Source organism: Triturus cristatus, chromosome 2_1 (assembly GCF_964204655.1).
Source record: "Triturus cristatus chromosome 2_1, aTriCri1.1, whole genome shotgun sequence".
NCBI lineage: Eukaryota > Metazoa > Chordata > Amphibia > Caudata > Salamandridae > Triturus > Triturus cristatus.
The window spans coordinates 24190964-24216310 of NC_140581.1; the positions used below are offsets into that span (position 1 = coordinate 24190964).

Sequence of the window (25347 nt, forward strand, 5' to 3'; positions counted from 1 at the left end):
TCAAGGCTTGAAGCTCCTCCATCAACTCAAGGCTTGAAGCTCCTCCATCAACTCAAGGCTTGAAGCTCCTCCATCAAATCCAAGACCAAAGCTCCTCTGCCACCTCACGGTGTGAAGCCCCTCTACCATCTCACAGTGTGAAGCCCCTCTACCATCTCACAGTGTGAAGCCCCTCTACCATCTCACAGTGTGAAGCCCCTCTACCATCTCACAGTGTGAAGCCCCTCTACCATCTCACAGTGTGAAGCCCCTCTACCATCTCACAGTGTGAAGCCCCTCTACCATCTCACAGTGTGAAGCCCCTCTACCATCTCACAGTGTGAAGCCCCTCTACCATCTCACAGTGTGAAGCCCCTCTACCATCTCACAGTGTGAAGCCCCTCTACCATCTCACAGTGTGAAGCCCCTCTACCATCTCACAGTGTGAAGCCCCTCTACTATCTCACGGTGTGAAGCCCCTCTACCATCTCACAGTGTGAAGCCCCTCTACCATCTCACAGTGTGAAGCCCCTCTACCATCTCACAGTGTGAAGCCCCTCTACCATCTCACAGTGTGAAGCCCCTCTACCATCTCACGGTGTGAAGTCCCTCTACCACCTCACGGTGTGAAGCCCCTCTACCATCTCACGGTGTGAAGCCCCTCTACCACCTCACGGTGTGAAGCCCCTCTACCATCTCACGGTGTGAAGCCCCTCTACCATCTCACGGTGTGAAGCCCCTCTACCATCTCACGGTGTGAAGCCCCTCTACCATCTCACAGTGTGAAGCCCCTCTACCATCTCACAGTGTGAAGCCCCTCTACCACCTCACGGTGTGAAGCCCCTCTACCATCTCACGGTGTGAAGCCCCTCTACCATCTCACGGTGTGAAGCCCCTCTACCATCTCACGTTGTGAAGCTCCTCCACCATCTCACGGTGTGAAGCTCCACCACCATCTCACAGTGTGAAGCTCCACCACCATCTCAAGGCTTGAAGCTCCTCTACCATCTCAAGGCTTGAAGCTCCTCTACCATCGCAAGGTACGAAGTTCCTCTACCATCTCAAGGTACGAAGCTCTTCTATCATCTCCAAGAGCAAAACTCCTACCATCTCACAGTGTGAAGCTCCTCTACCATCTCAGTGTGAAGCTCCTCTACCATCTCACAGTGTGAAGCTCCTCTACCATCTCAGTGTGAAGCTCCTCTACCATCTCACAGTGTGAAGCTCCTCTACCATCTCAGTGTGAAGCTCCTCTACCATCTCACAGTGTGAAGCTCCTCTACCATCTCACAGTGTGAAGCTCCTCTATTATCTCTAGGTACCCAGAATCTCTTATCTCCAAGTCTGAAGCTCCTCCATCATCCTCTAGTTCTGTAGCTCCTTCCTCTATCACCTCTACGAGCACAGCTGCTCTCCGTCCTCAAGGTATGAGCTCCTCCATCATCTCTGGATCTGCAGCTCCTCCATCATCTCTGGATCTGCAGCTCCCCTACCATCTCTAGCTATATAGCGGCTGTATAACATATAGGTAGGCAGACATACAACAGCTCTATCATTTCACGATTTGCACTCACACTATAATCTTTACGTCTGCAGCTGTGATTTCCTTGCGTACAGCTGCTCTCTCATCTCTAGGTGCGGAGCTGGTCTATCCTATGTTTATAGGTGAAGCTGCCCCATCGTTTGATAAAGTAAACACATAAAGCTAGCACTACATCATTTATCTGCTATGTATCAGTTGGGTTTCTCACTGCCGCAGACAGTCCAGACTCTCAATACCAGACAATGATTTCTGGGGTGTGAACCTTTGCACACAGGAAGCAAATGACACCCCACTAAAAGAATGTGGGAACAAGTAAAAACACTTTGCAAAGGCAACGCACAAGCAGGATTCATACACTGTATGAATCTCAAAATCCTCTTGGGTTGTGTGCCATCCTTAATCCCCCCCATTACTTGATGCTCTCACTTGTCCACCATCATCAGGGAATCAACTCCCAACAGCAATTGGTCTGTGGAGACTAGGACGAAGAAGTGTGAGTGCAGCCGCAAAGGGAATAGTAGCGGAGGCAAAGGAAACAACTGCCTTTCAGGAGATAACCATTTCACCTCCAGGATCCAATGTTCTAACTCACCATAAATGATGGACTCCAAGGTGGGGTGCACATCTTCATGAACTCTTCAGAAGTGCTCACTGCGGACATCACACAAATCAAACTTACATATGATGGCAAAAGGAATATGCTACTTACCAGTATGCATCTGTTCTTGGCATGTAGAGCTGCAGATCTACACACTTTTGCATAGATCGCCATCTGGTGTTGGGCCCGGATGTTTGCAGTTTGTTTTTCCTCTTGGAAAGTCTTTGGAAGTCACAAGGTCGGTGACTCCTCCCTTGGTTCGTATTGCGCATGGGCTTCGGCTCCATCCTCAGATTGCTTTTCGCCAGCAGGGAAAGATGGAGCGTAGTAATAACCGTGAAGAAACCCATGTGTGTATCTAAATAAGATAGAACTGGAACAGATACAGGTAGCCGGGGAGGCGGGTGGGCGTGTGTAGATCTGCAGCTCTACATGCCAAGAACAGATGCATACTGGTAAGTAGCATATTCCGTTCGAGGCATATGAGCTGCAGATTACACACTTTTGCATAGACTATAAAGCAGTTCCCAACCTTAGCGGCGACCACCGGTATCTGTTGCAGTGGTTTGAAATAATGTTTTGAGTACAGCCTGGCCCACACTTGTTGAAAACTAAAACAGCAATATGATTAAGCATTCACTAAAGACATGAATTCTCTCCAGTTAAAGCATGTTTCTTGTCTTATGCTGACTAAAGTCTGGACTCCATTTTGTATGGTCATGTCTCCACGTGCTTTGCACGAGAAGAGTCCTACCTTTTTGTTAGTTGCTCTTGTAATCTGCCTAGTAACAGTCTATAAATAGCTCCTTAGTCCGTCTGGCGCATGTCCAGACTTGACCACATCTGTTATCAGTTAGTCCTTGTTGGACCATGTTTTCGCGGGCTCAGGAAAATGTTAACTCCGCCCACATATTGATCCTGTATCGAAAATGTCCATAAATGGTAATGAATTTTGCTCTATGTTGTAGTCCACCCACTTATGAGCCCCTCTATTGTGTATAAAAGGGGACCACGTACGCAAGTTCTTTGTGCTACTCTATGCAATACTGAAGAGTGTTGTGTGGGTTGTAGGAACACCCTTAAGGGTTAATAAACTGTCTTTATATTTGCAGTTTCCGTGCCAACTTCCTTCTAGCTTTTGTTACAGGAGAGCGAACCCTTGTATTCTGCGGGCCTAGCTGGGGCCTGTACTCATCAATTGGCGCCCGTCACGTGGGGCTCATCGGCGACTTGGATGCTCGAAGGACTGGTCGTGACGAAGGTGAGGAATTTGGCCGGGGATGTGATCACTGCCAGTGGCGTCCTTTAGTTCTGGCATCCCAAGGTTTTCTTCCTTCCCTTCCGAGCTGACCATCTGGGTGGCGCCGGTCCTCGACTGAGACCTCTTCTGTCGGTTTGCCGTGTGACAGCCGTTTGGGCGAATTTTGGAACTTGGCAGTTGGAATCTGGACACTCTTGATTGGTAAGAACCGTTGTACGGTACTTGCTCCGAGTTTTGAAGCCTGGGTTGGCTATTTGAGTTTGATTTGTGATGACCGGTCATATTTTGTATTGATTATTGTGAGGATATATGCGTTGCAACACATATAGGCAGGTAATGTGGAGATATTTCTCCGGAGTTGTTTAAATTTGAACGGCGCAAAGTTTAATTGCCATTTTTGATAATACTGCATATTTTGCATTATTTTTGAGCATGCCTGCTTTGAGCGCACTCCGTAAGTGGTGCTGCTGTTTTGGAAACCGGTTAAATCTCGAGGAATCTGCTCCAGCCCCCCTAGAGGGGACTCCTAATAGGGATATGTATGTGAAGCATGGTCTTTCCTCTATAATGTACAGCACAGTGTGGAGGAAATATACCAAAAAGGATCCTGAGTTACGATGGCCTTTGTATGGATCGTTTGATATGCGTAAGATTGAGTATGTGGAACAGTGTATGTGTAAACGGCGTGCTCGGCAAGATATGTTTGAATGTGTACGGTTATGGGTGAAGGAAGTGTGTGAGCGAGAGAAACGTGAGAAAGCGCTGATAAAGAGCAACGGAAAAATTATCATGTGAGAGCACAGGAAGCGAAGTGTCGGGAGGAAAGAGAACTGGCGGAGAGACAAGAGAAAGAGCGTAGGTTGCAAGTCTCGGGTCAATATGCTGTCCGCGAGCCACTTTATCCTGTCCTTACTAATCTCGAAGATGATTTTCATTTATTAGATCGCTCTCCGCCCCCTTATGTTGGCGCGTCTGCCCCGAGGTCACAGGATTCTGGATCGGTTTTGGATAAGGTAGACACGCGGTCCATGTTATCAACTGAGCGTATGGGTGAGCTTCGGAAAATTTCTCTTCGTGCGCTTAAGGGCAAGCTATCTCTTACTGAATTATTGGAATCTTTGGAAAATTGGCAGGATAGAGAGAAACTGTATTTTGTTGAAACTTTTTCTGATGAGGTGATTACTGCCTTTCGGAAATATTCCGATGTTTTTGAGCCCGATGATGTAGAATCAGATTCTAAAGCATTATGTAATGGTGTCTTTTCTCCCTCTAAGGTACCTGATGCGGTCCGACGGCTGTTTGCATTGCGGGACGCGGCATTTGAACTTAAAGAGAGAGCGCGCCAAAAGACAGGGGAGAAGGAGCAATCGGATTCACACGTCGGCGGAAAACAATCATCTATCTCCCATTCAGATAAGAGTGAACTAGTGCATGCTAAACCAATGCGAGAGGCGGCACCTTTGTATGTTCCTCCTAAAGGAGCAGGAACTAGTCTAGACATGTCTTCCCCCGATGCTAGGGGATATTTTGTGTATAATTGGGTTTATACTCCCTGGCATAGGACTGATGTTATGGCATTAAAGAATGCATTGCCTGACCCCAGCAAGAATCCAGCGGCCTTTTATGAAGAGGTCGAAGGGGCTTTGAATTCTTGTACTATGACTTTGGCAGAAATAGATTTGTTCTTTGGGCTTATTTTACCACCGGATATGTGGCGATCTGTGCGGAAGGTGGATGATCAAGCCGCTTTTAAGGCTAAATGGTCTGAGATTGAGGATGAGGATAGGGAGAGAAAACCAGCGCAAAAACCGCCCCAGCTTATTTTAGATCTTCCTGCTGCTATCTTGACTAAGTTGAAAACGATTATTCCCCCTAAAAAGATTGACTGGAATATGTTAGCCTCATGTAAACAGAAGGTCGATGAATCAGTTTCAGACTTCTTTACGCGCTTTGAGGAAACATTTCATGATTTCAGTGGTAAGTTGCTTACGGATGATACGGGTCGACATCTTTTTGTTGATAAATATGTGGCGAATTTATTACCGGGAATAGCAGCTCGATTAAAAGGCGAGTGAAAGTTCTTGGTCCACCTCGTCTCCGGCATCCCTCCTGACTATGGCTCAGTATTATGAGCGTCAGGAACAAGAAGCGAAGGGGAATGAGGAGAAGAAATCGAAAGATTTGAAAACTAAGGTGATGCTAGCACAAATGTATGGTCCGCCTCGTCGGGGTGTCGAAAGAGGTAGAGGAGGATTCTATGGTCCCCCTTCGGGTCGGTCAGATGTTAATAGAAATCAAAGTGAGTATTGTAAACAGCTGGGTCATTGGGCCAGGGATTGTCCGGTACTATATGCACCCCGTCAGGGACGTGGTCAGGGATCGTCGAGAGGTAGAGGGGGTTTTTCGAATTTCAGAGGGAATTCCAATGATCGTGTTCGTTTTGAGCCTAACGTGCAGCAACGAGATAGACCTAATGTATTTGATCGGCAAAATCAGTATCAAATGTCTGGGAACGATCGCCCTGGGTACCATGATTCGCAGCATGCATAGGATTGCGTTGGGTGGGGGTTGGAATCAGTTGAAGTGCCGGTTGATCAGAGGGGTCCTTATGTTTCAGCAAATGTTCTGGGTTCTACTGATCAGTTCCTAGTTGATACAGGAGCTACTCGCAGTGCGCTGTCCAAACAATTGGTTCCGAGGGCTCCCCCATCTGGCTTAATGGTTACATCGGTAGGGTTTGATGGTACACTCTCTCGAAGCCCTCTATCCCGACCCCTTGCATTTCGTGTTGAACAACTTTCTGCACCTTGTCCGTTTTTGCTTGCTCCGAACACGCCTGACAACATTATGGGTCTTGATATGCTTAAGCACTTCAGTAGGGGAGCAGCGGATCGTAGCTCTGGAGTACGTGTGATATTAAACGATAATCACCCTATGGCAGAACTATTGTGTGTGGTTGCAGAGGATGCTGTATTAGCTTCTCTCCCTCGTACTTTGTGGGCCACTTCGGATACTGATGTGGGACAGATGGTGATTCCGCCTGTCCACATTAGTGTCCAGGAGGGTGCAGTGTTACCACGCCTCCCTCAGTATCGTATTTCCCAGGAGGGGGAGGAGGCACTCATACAGATTGTGCAGGATTTGATTAAGGTGGGAGTAGTGGAGGAAGTTCCCTACAACGTCTGCAACAGTCCTATTTTACCCATTTTGAAGAAAGATACCGATACTAGGGTTTATCGTTTTATTATTGACTTAAGGGAAGTGAATAAGATAGTGATACCTCAGTATCCAGTGGTTTCTGATATCACGAGCTTACTTACTCTGGTCCCACCAACGGCGACCACATTTTCAGTTATAGATTTGAAAAATGCTTTCTTTTCGATTCCTATTCATCCTGATAGCCGATACCTTTTTGGCTTCACTTTGAATAACCGCTCTTATAGATTTTGTAGAGTCCCTCAGGGTTATACAGAGAGTCCTAGTATTTACAGTCAAGCATTGAAAAGACAATTGGATTCCTTTGTTCTGCCTGATGGTGTAGCCCTTATACAATATGTCGACGACATCTTGTTGGCGGCCGACACCCCTGAGCTGTGTGAGAAGTGTACGTTATCCCTGCTTTCCTTTTTGGCATCTCACAATCACAAAGTGTCGAGGAAGAAATTTCAATTCTGTAGACCAAAAGGTGACTTATTTGGGTCACCTTTTGTCTAAGGAGGGGCGTGCACTCACACCAGATCGTATTCAAGCAATTTTGGACACGCCAGTACCTTCCACACAGAAGGAAGTGCGTGCATTTTTGGGTCTTGCTTCTTTTTGTAGGCAATGGATATTGGGGTTCTCACACATAGCTAAGCCATTGTTAGCACTTTTGACAAAAGATACCCCAATTCCTCTTCCCTGGTCAAATGAGTGTGAAATTGCCTTTCAGCAATTGCGACAAGCCCTTTGTTCAGCACCAGTGTTAGGGACCCCTGATTATACGAAGCCCTTTACATTGTATGTACATGAGAAAGATGGATGTGCATTATCAGTTTTAGTGCAGATGCACGGCGACAAGCAGCGCCCTTGTGCATATTTTTCGGCTGTACTTGATCCTGTTGCCCGAGCATTGCCTGGTTGTTTTCGCTCGGTTGCAGCGACAGCTGGGTCAATATGCCAAAGCGAGGGAATTGTGTTATCTCATAAGCTGTTGGTATTAGTTCCCCATGCTGTTGATGCTCTGCTTAATCAGACAAAGACGCAGCATTTGACCAGTGCTCGTTTAACGGGATATGAGTTGACGCTTTTGGCTCCTCATATTACGATAAAGAGGTGTGCAACGTTAAATCCAGCCACAATGTTGCCATTTCCGGAAACTCAGTCTGAAGCACGAAAAGCACATGACTGTATTCTTGTGACTGAGGAACAGACAAAGGGTCGTATTGATCTCCAGGATACGCCCTTTACAGATGTAGATGGAGAACTGTGGGTGGACGGATCATGCCTGAAGCTACCAGATGGTACGACTTCAGCAGCGTATGCAATTACCACATTACAAACAATAGTGGAGACAGCACGCATACCGCAGAAATCAGCTCAAGCAGCGGAACTGATAGCATTAACACGAGCATGTGAGCTGAGTACAGGATTGTGTGTGAATGTTTATACAGATAGCCGCTATGCCTTCGGAGTAGCGCACGATTTTGGCCTACTCTGGAAGGAGAGAGGGTTTCTAACGTCACATGGAGCACAGATAATGTATGGGGAGTTAGTTCATAACCTTTTGACTGCATTAACATATCCAAAGAAGATTGCTATAGTTAAATGTAGTGCCCACAAAAAGGTGGTTGATAAAGTTGGAGAAGGGAATGCTTTTGTAGACCGGGTGGCACGAGAGACGGCGATGCAGCCTGGCTCTACTGCAATGTATGTTGTAAAGTCACAGGCAGAAAGATGGCATGATGCTAGGAGAGAAGTGCTGGAGATACAGAGGACCGCTTCCGATAAGGAACGGGAGCAGTGGTCCAATGATGGAGAATTAGATGACGAAGGGTGTTGGAGAAGTAAGAAGATGGATAAGTGGAAGTTACCCACAGCTTTTGTACAACCTATGGTTCAGATGGCACATGGACTAGCGCATGTCGGAGCTTACGCAATTGTCAAATTACTCACACGAGTTTGGGAGCATCCGGAGATCGCTAGTACGGCAAAGAGGGTAGTGCAGACCTGCATGATTTGCCTGAGGTACAACCCAGGAAAGGGTACACGAACTCCAGCAGGAGGATTTGCAACACCTACTGCACCCTTTGAGGTTTTGCAGATGGATTACATTCAGCTTGAGCGCTGTAACAATCTGAAGTATGTTCTAGTAGTGGTTTGTGCCTTCAGCAAATGGGTTGAGGCATACCCTACGAAAGACAATACTGCAATGACTACAGCCAAGATGCTATTGAACGAGTTCTTCCCTCGATATGGTGTTTGTAGATTGTTGTGGAGTGATAATGGACCTCATTTTATAGCAGACGTTATCAAGTATGTCCTGAAAGGACTGGGAATTTCCCAGAAATTCAACGTAGTGTTTCACCCACAGTCTGCGGGATTGGTTGAGAAATATAACGGTACTTTGAAGCTTAAGATCGCTAAGATCCAAGCTTCGACTTCTTTGACTTGGCCAGACGCTTTACCGCTGGCATTATTGTCAATTAGATCGATACCGCATTCTCGGACCGGTCTCACACCCTATGAGATTGTGTTTGGACGCCCAATGAATATTTGGGGTCCACCGAAACCGAAGTCAGTGTATGATGTACCTTGTGTAATGATGAATGATTATCTGGCACAGTTAACGGATAATTTGGTTTCTATTCATCAACAGGTTCGAGAAGCGCTCCCTGATCGGTCCACAGGTGAAGGACATAACCTCCGGCCTGGAGACCATGTTATGATCAAGGTGTTTGAAAGGACGAACAGTCTGGAGCCGAGATGGGTTGGTCCTGAGCAAGTCTTGCTCGCAACGAGGACAGCTGTGCGAGTCTCCAATCGGAAGAACTGGATCCACTCCTTGCACTGTCGTAAAGTGCCGCCTGGATTAGTGGAGCCTGCTGTATTGACCGACCATCGAGAAATCCTGACGGCAGAGACAAGCCGTGCTGTGGAACCGAACGACACTGAGGAGCTCTTCCCGGACCAAGCGGTTCCTGGAGGAGGAGATATCATCTCAGACTGAGGAAGTGACTTCTTTCTGTATCAGGACATTGTCAGAACGGCCCTTAGGTTAGTGAAACGGAGAGCCAATGAGGCAAGGGGGGGGGGCGGGGGGGGATCAGCCCTGCATTAGTGTAGTGACACCCCTCTTGGCCCGCTGGTGAAGAACTCAACGGCTGCCTAAGGGGAAGAGTTCTGACAACCTTTTAGTTTCAGGAAGATATTGACTTTTACTATAAAATGGAGAAGAAGAAGATTTTTTGTGCGACAAGCTTTATTATCATTGTAGCCATTGTTGGTATAACCACGTGGTTTGTTGAGGATGTGACTCCTGCCCGTGAGTTGCTTGTTTTGACTACTCCAGTGCCTGAGGAGCACTACTTTTATACCCTTCCGTATCAAGAATTGAAGCATCGTCAGTCTTATTTGAATAATACTTTCATCCAGATGTTGCATCATACCCATGTTGCTACAAATGCTACGAACTGTTGGATATGTGGTATGATGCCAGCTCATCAGAAGAAAGGAGGAACGCCATTTATACCTCTTCCTTTCTCTCATAATGGCTCTTGTAGAGCATGGTACACTTTGCTTTTTGCCACACAGAAACCTACAGTGGGACGACTACTTTTTAGACTTAATAGGGAATGTCATCAAGATAAAGAAGGCTATCCACAAGCGAATGGGACAATATGGGAGTGGGAAGAATATCGACCAGACAATGAATCAATCCCCTATATCTTCACGAACACCAGAGACACTGCTGGGAATGAACAATTTGTGATTCAAGTGGCACAAGCTCAAGCGGACCTGTGTGTTCAGAGTGTGGGTCATATTCCTGTTGGTGTTAGTGACTGTATTATTGTTTTGAATATAGATGTATTAAATAATAGTACTTTCTTAGCTTCCCATAATACATACTTCGTATGTGGGAATAAGGGTTATTATCGCTTACCAGCCGGCTGGTCCGGAGTATGTTATGTAGCGTTCTTATTACCCCCTGTATTCTTAGCGCCTGCATCCTATCATAAAGATTTGAAGTTATTGAACAATGTAACTGTAAATAGGTATAAACGTACTCTATCTATTGATGATGTTGATCAAACTGATACTAGCTTACAGCAGTATGTTGATTTTAACTTAGGATTGTTTTTCTTTGTTGGAGCTGCCCTAAATAGTAGGAAGGTTCGAAGATTAACAAGAGTTGTAGAGGCTGTAACGAATCAAGCTGCTGTTGCTCTTGGGAATCTTACGGAAGTATTACAAATCACTAGAATTGTTGCGTTACAGAATCGTATGGTATTAGATGTTATGTTAGCTGACAGAGGTGGAGCATGTAGAATTATCGGGAGTAGTTGTTGTGTATTTATTCCTGACCACACGCCATCAGTCTATAACGCCATTAATAAATTGCATAAAATTGCAACTGAGATTCATACAGAAAATGGCACTTGGACCTTTTCTGGATGGTTTTGGGCATTGATCACTACATGGGGATGGAAAGTTTTAACTGGTCTCTGTATTATTGTAGCAGTTCTGTTTTCCTGTTGCATCTGTGTTCAGTGTGGTCCTTTACTCTGTTCCTTATGTGTGTCATTCTGTATTCCTGATAAGAAAGCTATTGCCAATGTCACCTATCAGAAACATTTAAACAAAGAGGTGGAAGAGATGATGAAAATTGACATATATGATGATTATCCTAATAAGCCGAATGTCTTCAGTAAATGCTGAAAGGGTCGTCTGTTGAAAACTAAAACAGCGATATGATTAAGCATTCACTAAAGACATGAATTCTCTCCAGTTAAAGCATGTTTCTTGTCTTATGCTGACTAAAGTCTGGACTCCATTTTGTATTGTCATGTCTCCACGTGCTTTGCACGAGAAGAGTCCTACCTTTTTGTTAGTTGCTCTTGTAATCTGCCTAGTAACAGTCTATAAATAGCTCCTTTGTCCGTCTGGCGCATGTCCAGACTTGACCACATCTGTTATCAGTTAGTCCTTGTTTGACCATGTTTTCGCTGGCTCAGGAAATTGTTAACTCCGCCCACATATTGATCCTGTATCGAAAATGTCCATAAATGGTAATGAATTTTGCTCTATGTTGTATCTACCCACTTATGAGCCCCTCTATTGTGTATAAAAGGGGACCACGTACGCAAGTTCTTTGTGCTACTCTATGCAATACTGAAGAGTGTTGTGTAGGTTGTAGGACCACCCTTAAGGGTTAATAAACTCTGTCTTTGTATTTGCAGTTTCCGTGCCAACTTCCTTCTAGCTTTTGTTACAGGAGAGCGAACAGTTGTATTCTGCGGGCCTAGCTGGGGCCTGTACTCATCACACTAGCTTGTTGCTTAGTTTGCACATCTACACAATAGTGTTTAGTGAAAGTGTGCGGTGTGGACCATGTAGCTGCTTTGCAGATATCATCTAATTGGATGTTCCCTAAAAATGCCATGGAAGCCCCTATCTTTCGTGTAGAATGGGCTTTAGGGGGAACGGATAGCGTTCGTTTTGCCTTGTGGTAGCAAATCTGAATGCATTTTACAATCCACCTAGCTATCCCTGATTTTGAGATGGGGTTGCCCTTGTGTGGTGGAGAGAAAGAGAAACAGTTGTTTGGTCTTGCGGAAAGGTTGTGTTCTCTCGATGTAGAAGAGTAAGGCTCGTTTGACATCTAGCGTGTGCAGAGCCCTTTCTGCAACGGTCTGAGGTTGCGAGAAAAATACTGGTAGTTCTACAGATTGGTTTAGGTGAGAAGGGGAAATGACTTTAGGTAGGAATTTTGGGTTGGTACGGAGAACAACTTTGTTATGGTGCATTTGAAGAAAAGGTTCTTGTATGGTAAGTGCTTGTATCTCACGAACCCTTCTAAGGGAAGTGATGGCTACAAGGAAAGCGGTTTTCCATGTTAGGAATTGTAGTTCACATTTGTGTAAAGGTTCCAAGGGAGGCCCCATTAGCCTTGTGAGAACAATATTTAGGTTCCACACAGGTGAGGGTGGTACTCTGGGGGGAATTATTCTTTTTAGGCCTTCCATGAAGGCTTTAATCGCAGGTACTCTAAAGAGTGAAAGATGTTGCCCGTTTTGTAAGTGAGCTGCAATTGCTGCGAGGTGTAATCGAATGGACGTATAGGCTAGATTACACCTTTGTAGGTGGAGTAAGTAGCCTATGATGTGTTGAATGGACACGTCCAGGGGATTGATGGTGTTATGGCAATAAACAACAAATCGTTTCCACTTGGCAGCGTAGCACGCTCTATTGGTAGGTCGTCTAGCTTCTCTGATGACGTTCATACAATCAGGGGGAAGATTTAGGTACCCAAATTCTAGGATTTCAGGAGCCAGATCGCAAGGTTGAGCTGAGCTGGGTCCGGGTGTCTGATCTCTCCATGGTTCTGGGTTAGGAGGCATGGTGAGAGGTGTAGTTTTTGGTGTGGTACTACAGAGAGTTCCAGCAGCGTGGTGTACCACGGTTGTCTGGCCCACGTTGGAGCTACTAGGATTAGTGTGAGGGAGTGTTGTTGTAGTTTGCGCACCACTAATGGAATGAGTGGGAGAGGCGGAAAAGCGTACGCAAATTTGCCTGACCAGTTCATCAATATCGCATTTCCTTTGGACAATGGGTGTGGGTATCTGGCGGCGAAGCTTGGGCATTTTGTGTTTTCGTGGGTGGCAAAGAGGTCTATCTGCGGATACCCCCACATTTGAAAGAACGGATGAAGAACCTGTGGGTGAAGTTCCCACTCGTGGATCTGTTGTGTGTCTGCTGAGCAGATCTGCCACGGTGTTTTGGACTCCTGGGACATGTTGAGCTAGGAGAAAGATTTTGTGGGGAATTGCCCATCTCCATATGCTCTGTGCTAATTGAGAGAGCTGTGGAGAGTGTGTGCCGTCTTGTTTTTGTATATAATACATGGCCGTCATGTTGTCTGTGCGAATGAGGACAGCCTTGCCTGAAATCTGTGTCTGAAAAGATTTTAGGGCTAAAAAGATTGCTAGTAACTCCAGATGGTTGATATGGAGTAACTTTTGTTGAGGCGTCCATGTGCCCTGCACGGTGAGGTGTAATAGGTGAGCTCCCCAGCCGGAGAGCGATGCGTCCGTTGTTAGTATTATCTGGGGAACCGGGTCCAGGAACAGTCGACCTTTGGAAAGGTTTGTGGTGTTCCACCCCTGCAGAGAGCGATGGGTGCGACCGTCTACCAACACCAGATCTGTCAGTTGACCTTGGGCCTGGTTCCATTGGCACGCTAAGCACTCTTGGAGAGGACGCATCTGGAGTCTTGCGTGGGGCAATATGAAAATGCAAGAGGCCATCATCCCTATTAGTTGAATGAACACTCGTGCTGGAAGGGAGTGTTGAGGTATGAATTTTTGTTGCAAAGCCTGAATGCTTGCAATCCTGGCCGGATTGGGGTAGGCTATTGCTATTGAGGTGTCTATGGTGGCACCGAGGTATTGTTTTATGTGGAATGGTTGTAGCTGGGACTTTTGGTGGTTCACCGTAAAGCCTAGTTGGTGAAGTAGTTCGATTGTGGTGGCGGTGTGTCGTACACACTGATTGTATGAAGTGGCTTTTATCAGCCAATCGTCTAGGTATGGGAAGACGTGAATGTGCTGTCTTCGGAGGTGTGCCGCCACTACCGCTAGGCACTTGGTGAATACCCGTGGTGCTGTTGTGACTCCGAATGGGAGCACCTTGAACTGGTAGTGTTGTCCGTCCACTACAAATCTGAGGTACTTTCTGTGAGCATGGAGTACTGGAATGTGGAAGTATGCGTCTTTCAAGTCCAGTGTGGTGAGGAAGTCGTTCTGGGAGAGAAGCGGAAGTACCTGCTGAAGCGTTACCATGTGAAAATGGTCTGAGTGTATGTATGTGTTTAGGGGCCGGAGATCTAGAATAGGTCGTAGAGCCTCGTCCCTTTTTGGTATGAGAAAATTTAGGAAGTAAACCCCCATATTTTGTTGATTGACAGGAACGTGTTCTATTCCTGTTTTTGTAGGAGGGAGATTACCTCCTGCTTTAGTAATGTTGACTTTTTTTGTGACATTGGGCGTTGCCTGGGTGGAATGTTTGGGGGGGAGTAGATGTTAGTTCTAGGCAGTAGCCTGACCAAATTATTTGGGTCACCCATTTGTCTGAGGTGATGGTCGCCCAGACATGAAGGAAATTTTGGAGTCTGCCCCCGACCGGAGTGGAATGGTCTGGGGGGAGCAGGGGGAAGTCATTGGGTAGGAGGTGTGGTAGAACGGGCATTGTTTGTTTTGCCTCTGCCCTTGTTGTTGTTACCCCTGTAGCCGCCTCTCTGGTAACCTTTTGTAAAGGTGGTCTGAGTAGGGGATTTGTATGATGTGGACGCTGTGTCTGAGGAGTATCCTCTGGATGTACTCCGAAAGGAGGAGCGGCGAAAGGAGCGTCTGGGCGGGTGAGACTGTAAGGCCCCCGTGGATTTTCATTTTTTCTAAGGCCTCATCCACCTTTGGCCCAAATAGATGTTCCTGGTCAAAGGGATGGTTAAGGATAGAGGCCTGTACTTCCGGTTTAAAACCAGATACCCTTAGCCAAGCATGGTGACGGAAAAGGACGCTGGTGTTGATGGCCCTGGAGGCTGTGTCTGCTGCATCTAGGGCACAACGTATGGAGGTATTCGTGATTGTTTTACCCTCCTGAATTAACTCGTTAGCCCTAGCTTTATATTTTTCAGGAAGATGGTGCATTATGCTTTCTAATTCGTCATAATGAGCCCTGTCATATCTGGCCAGTAGTGCCTGAGTGTTTGCTATACGCCATATGTTGGTCGCCTGGGATGCTGTGCGTTTGCCTGATGCATCTAGTAGTTTTGATTCTTTGTCAGGTGGCGGTGCATCACCTGACGCTTGTGAATTTGGCCTTTTACGTGCCGTAGATACTACTAAGGAGTCTAGTGGCGCTGGTCCCCTGATGTAGGAGAGATCTGAGGGAGCAGGTTTGTATTTTTTTTCAATACGTGGGTTAATGACCCTGGCTTTAACTGGGTCTTTAAAAACTTCTGCCGCATGCTTTACCACCCCTTTGAGCATGGGTAGTATGGAGGTGGACCTATGCGAGGTATCAAATGTGTCTAGGAGGAAATCTTCCTCCACGGGGTCGGTATGCAAGTCCACCCCGTGATAATGTGCCGCCCTTTGCAGAAGATGGTTGAACCCTAATGAATCTTCTGGTGGAGGATGGTCTAGAAGGGTAAAGATAGTCTTGTGGGACGTTGGGGATATCTGGAATATTGTAATCGTCCCATGGGTCTGAGGATCCTGTAGGGGTGGGGTTCTGTGGCACATCCCCTGTATCATGATATGGGTCCCCGTGATCATCATCGTCTGGAGACGGGGTCGGAGAACGATGAGGTGGGAGTGGAGGTGGGGAAGGAGGAGGAGGAGGAGGAGGAGGTGGAGGTGGAGAGGAAGGTATTCTGAACGGAGAGGTAGCAGAGTCCTTCCTCTTTGGAGGTGGAGGCGGAGCAGGCTTCTCCAAATGTCTCTTTTTGGTAGAGAGTGTCAAATGTCCAGTTTTTGGATCCTTGGTGAGTTTTTTGCAAGGGATCCGGGGTAAATAGTTCTGGTGAGGTTATTTGGTCCGTCGGCGCCGAAGGCGTCGGGGCCAATGTCTCTTTAGGTTTTTCTGTGCCGGTTTGTTGCTTAGAACCCGGCTTGGGACCCTCCGGTCTCTTGGTGGCGCCGAGATGGGCTTCGGCTTGGAAGTGTTGGTGCCGGTGGCCTTGTGTGGTTTGGTCGGTACGGAAGATGGCATCGGTACCGAAGAGCTGGGTTTCGACCCCAAGGGCTTCGGTGCGGAGCTCGGTATCGAGGTGGAGGCCGGTTTCTTTTTCGGTGCCGAAGTGTGTTTCTCGGCACCGCTGGTAGGCTGGTTCGAGCCCGAGGCGCCGGAAGGCTTACTTGGCTTTTTCACTGGGCCCAAAGGTGGGGTGTATGAAGCAGTGTCTCTGGTCTTGCTTAGGCCCGGAGGCGAAGGCGTGACCGAAGCCTTTTTGGGTGTCGGCGCGGGTGTGGGGGGGGGGGGGGGGAGATAGATTGGTACTCACGACCCTCTGCGCCGGAGTGATGTCTTCCACATCTGACTCATCGGCCTCGGAAGCGCTGACGAGGTCCTCTTCGGTGCGATGATGTTCCGGATCGTCGATGTCGTCTCCGAAGATGTCGACTGGAATGGACGTCGAGGAGTGTGCCATGTTCCTTCTGGCTCTTCGGTCCCGAATAGTCTTTTGGATCGGAAAGACTTACAGGCCGGACAGTCTCGAGCCTCGTGTTCAGGGGAGAGGCAGAGGTTGCATACCTCATGAAGATCGGTGTGGGGAAATTTGGACCCACATCGAGGGCACTTTTTAAATGGAGTTCTTTCCATGAGCCGGGACCGGAGCTTGGGTAGGCCCGAAGGCAGTCGTCGACGACTGGAACCGAAGGTTTGTGCCGATGAGAAGGTGCGTTGATTGAAGAGATCGCGATCGAAACAATACCGCGAATTGGGGTGAGGATTGCGCGTCGATCGTCGAACTGGAAGCTGTTCGGAACCGGAGCGCGAAGATTACATCCGAGCCCGATGGCAGAAAAAAAACAATCTGAGGATGGAGCCGAAGCCCATGCGCAATACGATCCAAAGGAGGAGTCACTGACCTCGTGACTTCCAAAGACTTTCCAAGAGGAAAAACAAACTGCAAACATCCGGGCCTAACACTAGATGGCGATCTATGCAAAAGTGTATAATCTGCAGCTCATATGACTCAAACTCATGATTTTAAGTCAAGTGACCCAGACACACTGGTTCACCGCCCAGAGAAATATATCAGTTGACAAAGAAATTGCATTCAAGATGCGCCTCGGTCTGTCAACTAGGGATAATAGGCAACCTGGCTACCGAAGACCTAAAATTTGGATCTGTAGACATTCTGGAAAACTAAAGATGAATCTTGAGGGCAACCAGGGTATGGTCAACATCTAAAACCTATACACATAGTTTTTACTCTTTGTTGACAACACTAACTGCGCCTACGCCTCGCGCACTCAGTAGATTAAAAAACTCTTATCAGTGTCCACCTCACAGCAGCAAAGGAGTCAAGAGCACAGTCCCAGCTTTGGCGGAGCGCTCATGAACTGGGGAGCAGCCTGCCCCAGCACAGCGCGTCAACTCCATCGTATCAGTACTGAGGAGATCATGGATTTCCACTGAGAGCATCTATAGGAGTGATCTCCTTAGAAGGTCTTTTCATTTGAGAACATCGCCAAAAGTGAAGCCTTTGCCACTAAAGCATCAGCTGTCAATTTTCCACACACCCATGCTTCTTACCGAAAATAGCCACAAATGTTCATTGCAACTACCAAGTTGTACTGCCCACTTTTCTTTTCACATTATTTTCACTGCATATCAGCAGTGCATACAGTATATCATATCACCACATGGTCCTCAGCAGGTGTAGCAAATAAAGAACTCTTTCCAACTCCCCTCTCCCCCCAACTGCTCTCCATGAACTTCTGCATACCATTCTCGATACACTCAAGAAAGAATATAATAAAACAGGCTACATAAAACTGAAAAATAAAACATCCATGCATAGCAAGGGCCTTCCTAGGCATTCAGTGCACCTTGCATAACATCACCCACTTGGGTCATCCACAGTTCGAGCCTATAAATCCCTCTGGGGACAACCACGTCCCACACCCACACCAGGCACTAGTATTCAATAGGAGTCATCTCGAAACAGGCCCTTCACGATGGCTGGGAGTCAGGGGGATCCATCAGTGCATCCAACATGGCAGCCCAAACCCGGAGATTATCTCCCACTTTATGATCCCACCTGGTCTGTGTAATATGGACCTAGTCTGCCACTACCCATTCTGAAACATCAGTAAGCCACTCACTCACCCCAGGGGGCGCCTTCGTCAACCACCTCATAGCTACAAGTCTCTTCACTAGTACCAGCCCTAAGAGCAGAAACGTCCTGCTCAGCATCCTTCCCTTCGGGTTTTGAAGCAGGCCCAACAACTGCGTCCTGATATCAAGTTGCAGGTTCTACCCCGTAAGCCTCATTAAGCTTTTCCACTATCGCCCGCCAACAGGAGCCAAGGTATCTGCAAGACCAAGACATGTGTAATAAGTCTGCCTCTCCTTCCCCCACAACACAAACTGGTCTCTTTCTCTCTCGAGATATATGACATGCAGTATCTTAGGGGGCAAGCTACACTTGATGAATGAAATTATATTGTATTAACTTGTACCTAGCATTGGTAGACAGTCCTCACGCCTCTATGCATCTTGCCCCAGTTCGCCTCTGTAAGTGGGTCTGCCAAACCATCCTCCCATCTTGCCTGAATTTCTAGGAACGGCGCAGGGCGATCCTACCTCGAGCCCTATGAAGATGGGATATTAGCCTTCTTACTCCTGTCAAGGTTACAAACGCGCCTACGGTTTGAGACCGTGACGGCTCCAATGGGAAGAGTGCCACAGTTTACACAGCATGGCAGAGTTTTTCATACTGAAGGTAGTGTCCATGTCCAAACTCAAATGATCCAGGCGCCTCATATCTTGTAATAAATTGACCCTCTATGGATACAACCCCCAGGGTATTACAGCCTCCCCTCTTCCATCGGTCTACCGCCATGGTGGCAGGCATTTCCGCAAATGGCTGAAGCATCCAGATCTGCAAGTCAGGTGCAAATGGTGCCCTCCCGATCACGTTCTTTACGGCTCTTTCCCAGGGTTTGCATGTTAATAGCACCACATTTAGTATCTCCAAGGGTAGTCCTGCACCACACAACAACTTTGGCAAATCATCTGTGTCCCTGGAGCCTAACAGCTGCTTCTCCCAGTTGTTCTCAGGGTTCGGCCAATGTATCATATGCTGCAAGTGGGCCACCATATATTATGCTTCTAAAACCGGCAAACCCCCCCACCCCAACCTCTCCTGGGTCCAAGGTCTTTTGAGGATGTGAGGCCCCACCCTCACGCATTTCCCAGCCTACAGCAGTTCTGTGAGCAACCCATCTTTTCCACACAAAAATGGTGGAGGATCTCATGCAGTGAGCCCTGCAGCGAGTATCCGTGGTATTGCTGCAACAATACCACTTTAATCAGGGCAACCATGCCCATCAGTGAGAAGGGCAGCGTCTTTCAAAACCGGATGTTCAGGTCTAGACCTTCCACTATCAGACCCACATTCAAATTGATTGATTTAGACACCTCTGAGCTACCCTGATACCCAAATATCGTAACCAAATATCGTACGATACCAATTTCCCAAGAGAGACCTGAATTCAGCAGTCTTTCTGAGGCGCCCCCCCCACCCCCCACGTTCCCAATGGAAGGGTGAGGACCTAACAGGATTCACATACAGCCAAGAGATGTCACCAAATCCCTGCATTGCCCCAAGAAGGACGGGCAAGAAATACTCCGGCTGCCTTAGGTACACTAATGCATCATTGGCATATAGGGAGATCAAATGCCTCGCCTCTCCCACCAGAATACCCCAGGGCTGCAACACCAGCCTTAGTCAACTCGCCATTACTAATCACTTTTCTTCCACACCAGAGAGGCATTGGCACATTTTGAACCAAGGGGAGACACATTCCTGCCACAATTCGTATTAGGACAGTGGTTAGAACTTACATGGATGGCAGGTGACAGAAACACAATACAAGGTGAGATGGAGACCTGAAAGAGGCTGGTTAGAACTTACTGGTTGATCAAATACAAATAGATGCAGCCATTTACACTGAAGAGTTACTTCACACAGCAAAATGATCCACTTATTCAACACCTTATTATCAGAGTTTGACAAATGTTTTAAAAGAAACATTCAGGAACTTTACAAGGACGATCAACTTACTTCTATAGAGAATGCCAATACGGCTCACAGAACGGTCCCGCTTTTGATGGGCGCTGAACTATTGTTAGGAGTTGCTATTTATCACTGAAGTCTGACCTATATGGCCTAAAGGTCTGCCTTAGTAACACAGCTATCAGCCCAGAGCAAGTGGAGGACAATAACTGTGAAACACATGTTGACATTACCCAAACATCCCGTCCAGCTGGCTGTCATTCGATTAGAAGCACTTTGCTGCAATTAAGATGTACCCGTATGTTTGTAACCGAGGACATCTGGCTTTATGAAATGAAGTGTCGCTTTGTATGTTATCAACAGTAAGTGCTATAATCCTTCGGAGGCATTTATAACGCTGATACACAATATCAGTTTTATTACTGTAAAATTGACTTTATGTTCGTCAACAATATAAGTAAATAATTTGCTATAAAGCGTAGGCAAGTTTAGGGTAAATTTTGTGATAAACTGTAACTGTGAAGGGCCACAGCTACACATCCCACAATGCTTACTTTCGGAAAAAAGCATGTGAGCAACACCAATCCGAGGTACTATAGTGGGAAACAGACCGACTGTTGCGCTCATCAAAATCTTTCTTTCACGTACAGGGGAACTGCAAAGCTCAACAAACGATAGTAAATAATACAGTAATAGACCAGCCTTTAGAAGAAAGAGACCTGCAACAAGGCCTAGAGGGGCATCTATTTACAGAGCAATAATGCGAAAAGGGGCACCAAGGCGAGGGAGGAGGAGGAGTGGCAGATTCAGGTGAGGCTTACCTTCGAGGTAGGCAAAGCGTCCATACTCTCTCAGCACTCTCGGCAGATCTGGCAGTCTGCCAGTCTCTGCACCCATCAAATCGCTGTCGCTGGTCTCAGAGGGCACCTCCAACCACACGGTCCCTCCATCAGCCACAAAGTACAACTCATTGAAAAGAGCGGATTTGTACCAGGATGGGAAGGTGCTGCAGAGGATACAGGGAAGGCATGGGAGAGACAGCTAATGTGAATCACTTATGCCATTTGAACAACGTAAACACCTTGTGAGAAAGTGGCTCTGTTTATACTGTTCCCAAACGGGTACAGTGTGTACAGAGTCCCCAGTCCCCAGAGGTTTGGCAGAGGCTAAAGTTAGATATAACCTTACTCTCTAAAGTGGTAGCTTGGTCGAGCAGTAAGGCAGTATCAGAGGACAGTGTAAAGCATTTGTTGTACACACTCAGTAAGCAAATGGTCTCACACACAAGAACTGAACTCTAGGCCAATGGTTTATATAAAAAATATATGGTTGTTTTATTTTAGAACCAACAACAGGTATTAAAATATATTTTCTCAGAATGAGATGCTTTAGTTAAATACTTTTGTAATATGCAATGGACTTGTGTAGGTAATAATTAAAGGTTGTTGCAATAGGCAACACAATTTCAAACACAATAATACATTGAGCTCAATGTGAATTTTAAGTTATTTGCAATAGTTTACTTTCAGGATTACTTTTCTAACTTCAGGGCTGGATCCTAGATTCAGTCCTGGGACAGTTCTTGGAAACAAGTGAGTAAATTCAGTTAAGTTACTGCTGTGATTTTTTTAAACAATATTTTGCTATTTTAAAAGTTGACACTTAGAAGAAATTTCATAGAAAAGCAGACAATGGTTTCCTATGGGAGAAAATTCAAGTTACGGGTAAAGTATGTTCTCGTTACTTTTGTAATCCAGTGCTGGGCTCCTAGGCTCAGCACTGGGGCATCTATCTAAAACAGGTAAGTAATTACGTTTTCACAGCTGGTACGATTTTTAAATAATATTTGTAGTTTGCAAAAATTGACAGAAGAAATTTCACTGAAAAACAGTCAATGATTTCCTATGGAAGAAAATTGGGTTAATGGTACGTACGGTTGTGAGTACTTTTCAGGGTCAGTGCTGGGCACCAAGATCCAGCACTGGGATCTCTCTTAATAGCAGGTGAGTATTTTTGTTTTCGTTACTCGGTTGATTTTAGGTGAATATTTTAAGTTTTAGAAACTTCACACTTAGAAGAAATTTCAGAAGAAACCAGTCAATGTTGCCCTATGGAAGAAAATTGGGTTATCGGCTTTTGGTTAAGTACTCGACTGGCAGAGTGAAGGTTCTGGACACAGACTATGGGGTCTCCCAAGGTCAGGTAAGTACAGTTGTTACACCCTCAGCGGCACAGGGGCAGCCGGGTGCAGAGTGAGTTAGGCCCAATGTTATCCTATGGGAGGCAGGGGGGCCTTAGCTGGTGGCTGCTGACTAGCAGGCCACGCGGCTGTGGGAGCTGGGCTCCTGGTCACTTGCTCAGGGCAAATGGGGAAGTAGGTAGAAGTTACACTGCCAGGGCCACTCGGGCGGCTCGGTGCAGGGTGCTTTTGAGCCTTCGGGCGCTCAATTGTTTTCAATGTCAAATCTCCAGGATGAACAAAGGCTGCAAGCTCGGGGACGAAGATTCTTCAGGTGCCACCACCACTTCGAGAGGTAAGTTGGGTAGTTGGAGGATAGGTAGGTACCCAGGGGTTGGGGACAGGGGGCCGCAGGGCGCCGGGGTGCCTTTTGATGTCGGAAAACCTCGGTTGATCGCGGTGGGGTACCTGGGTCTGAGGCTGCAGGCGTCGTCAGGAGCGTCGAGGTGAGTCCTTGGGTGCCAGATTCGGGTTCACAGTCGCCAGGGGGACGTCCTCGGGGTCTTTGTTCACTCCGGCACAGGCCAGGCTTGGCGGGTGAAGAGTGTGCAGGGTTGGCGGGTGAAGAGTGTGCAGGGTTCGCGGTTCCGGGCTGATGCCAGGGGTTAGAACTTGCTTTCAACAGAGCCACTGCTCATGGGAGTCCCAGAGGGTCAGAGTCACAAGGTAGCCAGGTCCTCCGGGGTTGGTGAGGTGCCGGCCACAAGAGGTGCTGGGATTTAGCAGGAGCAGGTTCGAGGGTCGACAGGCTGGTAGGGCTGGGGCCAAAGCAGTTGGTGTCTTCCTCTTCTTAGCAGCTGCATGGCAGGTCTTCTTTCTTCTTGCTCTTCTTTGCTTTTTCGGAATCTGGAATCTAAGGAAGGAAAGTTCAGGGTGCCCCTAAATACTAGATTTAGGGGCGTTACAGGTAGGTAAACGGCAGGGACCAATGGGTCCTTGCCCTGAGGTGGGTACATCCCCTATCTTGCCACTCTCCTGTGGGAGGGGGGCAGTAGCCTAGTCACGATTGGGCAGGGCTTCCCATCTTCAAGATGGCGAGAGCCTGGAGATGTGCTTCACCTCGCCTCCCCCACCTGAGGGGTGGGGTTGGCAGAGGCTGGCACATCCCATGTCCTTACTTGGGGTTTCCGGCCAGTCTTCCCGCCAGAGTGGGGGTCAGAACCGGTGGGGGCCAGTTGCTGAGTACAGCAAGTGGCCTGGAGAAGCTCACAAAGGCGGCATGCCTTTGAACCTTCCCCCTGCCCATCCTGGGGGAGGAGACCTAGCACCTCGCCCCAGGATGTGCATTGTTGCAGGCCCAGGAGAGCGGGGGCTCTCCACCCAGGGGTCCAGCAACATGTCTGCTGTGTGGCAGCCTGGCAAGCCTCCCTGACCAGACGTGGATTGTAGGTTAGGTTTCAGGGGGCTTCTCTAAGATGCCCTCTGTAGTGCTTTGCACATTAAATCCCACACTGGCATCAGTGCGGGTTTAATGTGCTGAGAAGTTTGATACCAAACTTCTCAGTCTTCAGTGTTGCCATTATGGTGCTGTGGAGTTCGTGTTTGACGAGCTCTCAGCACCATGTACTCTTAAATGGCAGCACTGCACTTACAGTGCCCAGAAATGGACCTGGGCACTGTAGGGGCACAAGGCTCATGCTCCTGTGCCCACACCACTGGCATAGGGCACCCATCTAGAGGGGTGGCTGATGTATGCCAGGGTAGTGTCGGTTGTGGGCATGGCACACAGGGATGTGTTCCATGTCGACTCTGTTTTGTTCTGCACCAATACACTCAGCCTGCAAAGGCAGTGTGTGTGCGATAGGGTACAGGGCCTCTAAGGGTGGCACAATAAGTGCTGCAGCCCTTTGAGGCCTTCCCTGGTCACAAGGCCCTGGGTACCTAGGGCACCATTTACCAGGGGCTGACATGTGACCAGGGTTTGCCAATTTGGGTTTGAGGTTTTAGGGAAGGAACATAGGCCCTGGGCACCTGATTGGCAGGAGCCCAGGGCACACTCAAAGTACATTCAGCAATTCAGCAAAAAGTGGGGGCATATCATGCAAGAAAGATGGCACTTTCTCACACACCTTCTGTGCATGCTCCTCGCCACTCAAAATCACAACATGAAAGCAATCTAACAGTGAATTCCGGATTACCCCTATTCTCCACCACAAACTGCCAAACTGAATTTATCAAGTCTTCATAAATACAACCAGTTAATTCCTGGGACAGACTAAAATCCCACCTGGGATACATTTTTAATTCAAAATAATTTAGTAGTTGTTTTGGGGAAGGGGGTTTAAATTAGCAGTACTAATAAAGTCAAATAAAATAAAAAACCCTCCTAACATGACATCGCTCGATAAAATGTCAGCGCTCATCTAGTGCAAAGACTTCTGTGCTACATTCGACCTGAAGGAAAGTAAGGAGTAGTTTCTTTTCTGTAACTCCAGTTCTGTAGTAGGGGTATCTCTGTTATAGTCATAATCTAGTGAATAGTCCCGCCCATGTGCGTGGACCCCGGAGCACGCCAGACCTGTAGCATTCTACATATGAATAAGTATCTCTCCACCGGGGAGGAGGGCGGGCGCTTAGGACTATAACAGAGATACCCCTACTACAGAACTGGAGTTACAGAAAAGAAACTACTCCTTCTGTAGTAGGGGATCTCTGTGTATAGTCATAATCTAGTGAAAAGAATGGCAAGCCCATCCCCACACAACAAAAGCGGTGG

The 25347-nt window shown here is 47.3% G+C and overlaps 1 protein-coding gene across 4 annotated transcripts in view; it reads right to left on the reverse strand.

Moving 5' to 3' along the window:
- GBA2 (glucosylceramidase beta 2) overlaps positions 1-25347 on the reverse strand; it is a 258273-nt gene that overhangs the window by 82357 nt on the left and 150569 nt on the right. For all 4 annotated transcript variants that reach the window (XR_014969056.1, XM_085627706.1, XM_085627707.1 and 1 more), the window contains one exon: positions 21214-21398. Coding sequence is in view for 3 of the 4 variants with exons in the window: in XM_085627706.1 (XP_085483832.1) it covers positions 21214-21398 (185 nt within the window). In the remaining variant the exon portion in view is untranslated. The remainder of the gene's footprint in view (positions 1-21213; positions 21399-25347) is intronic.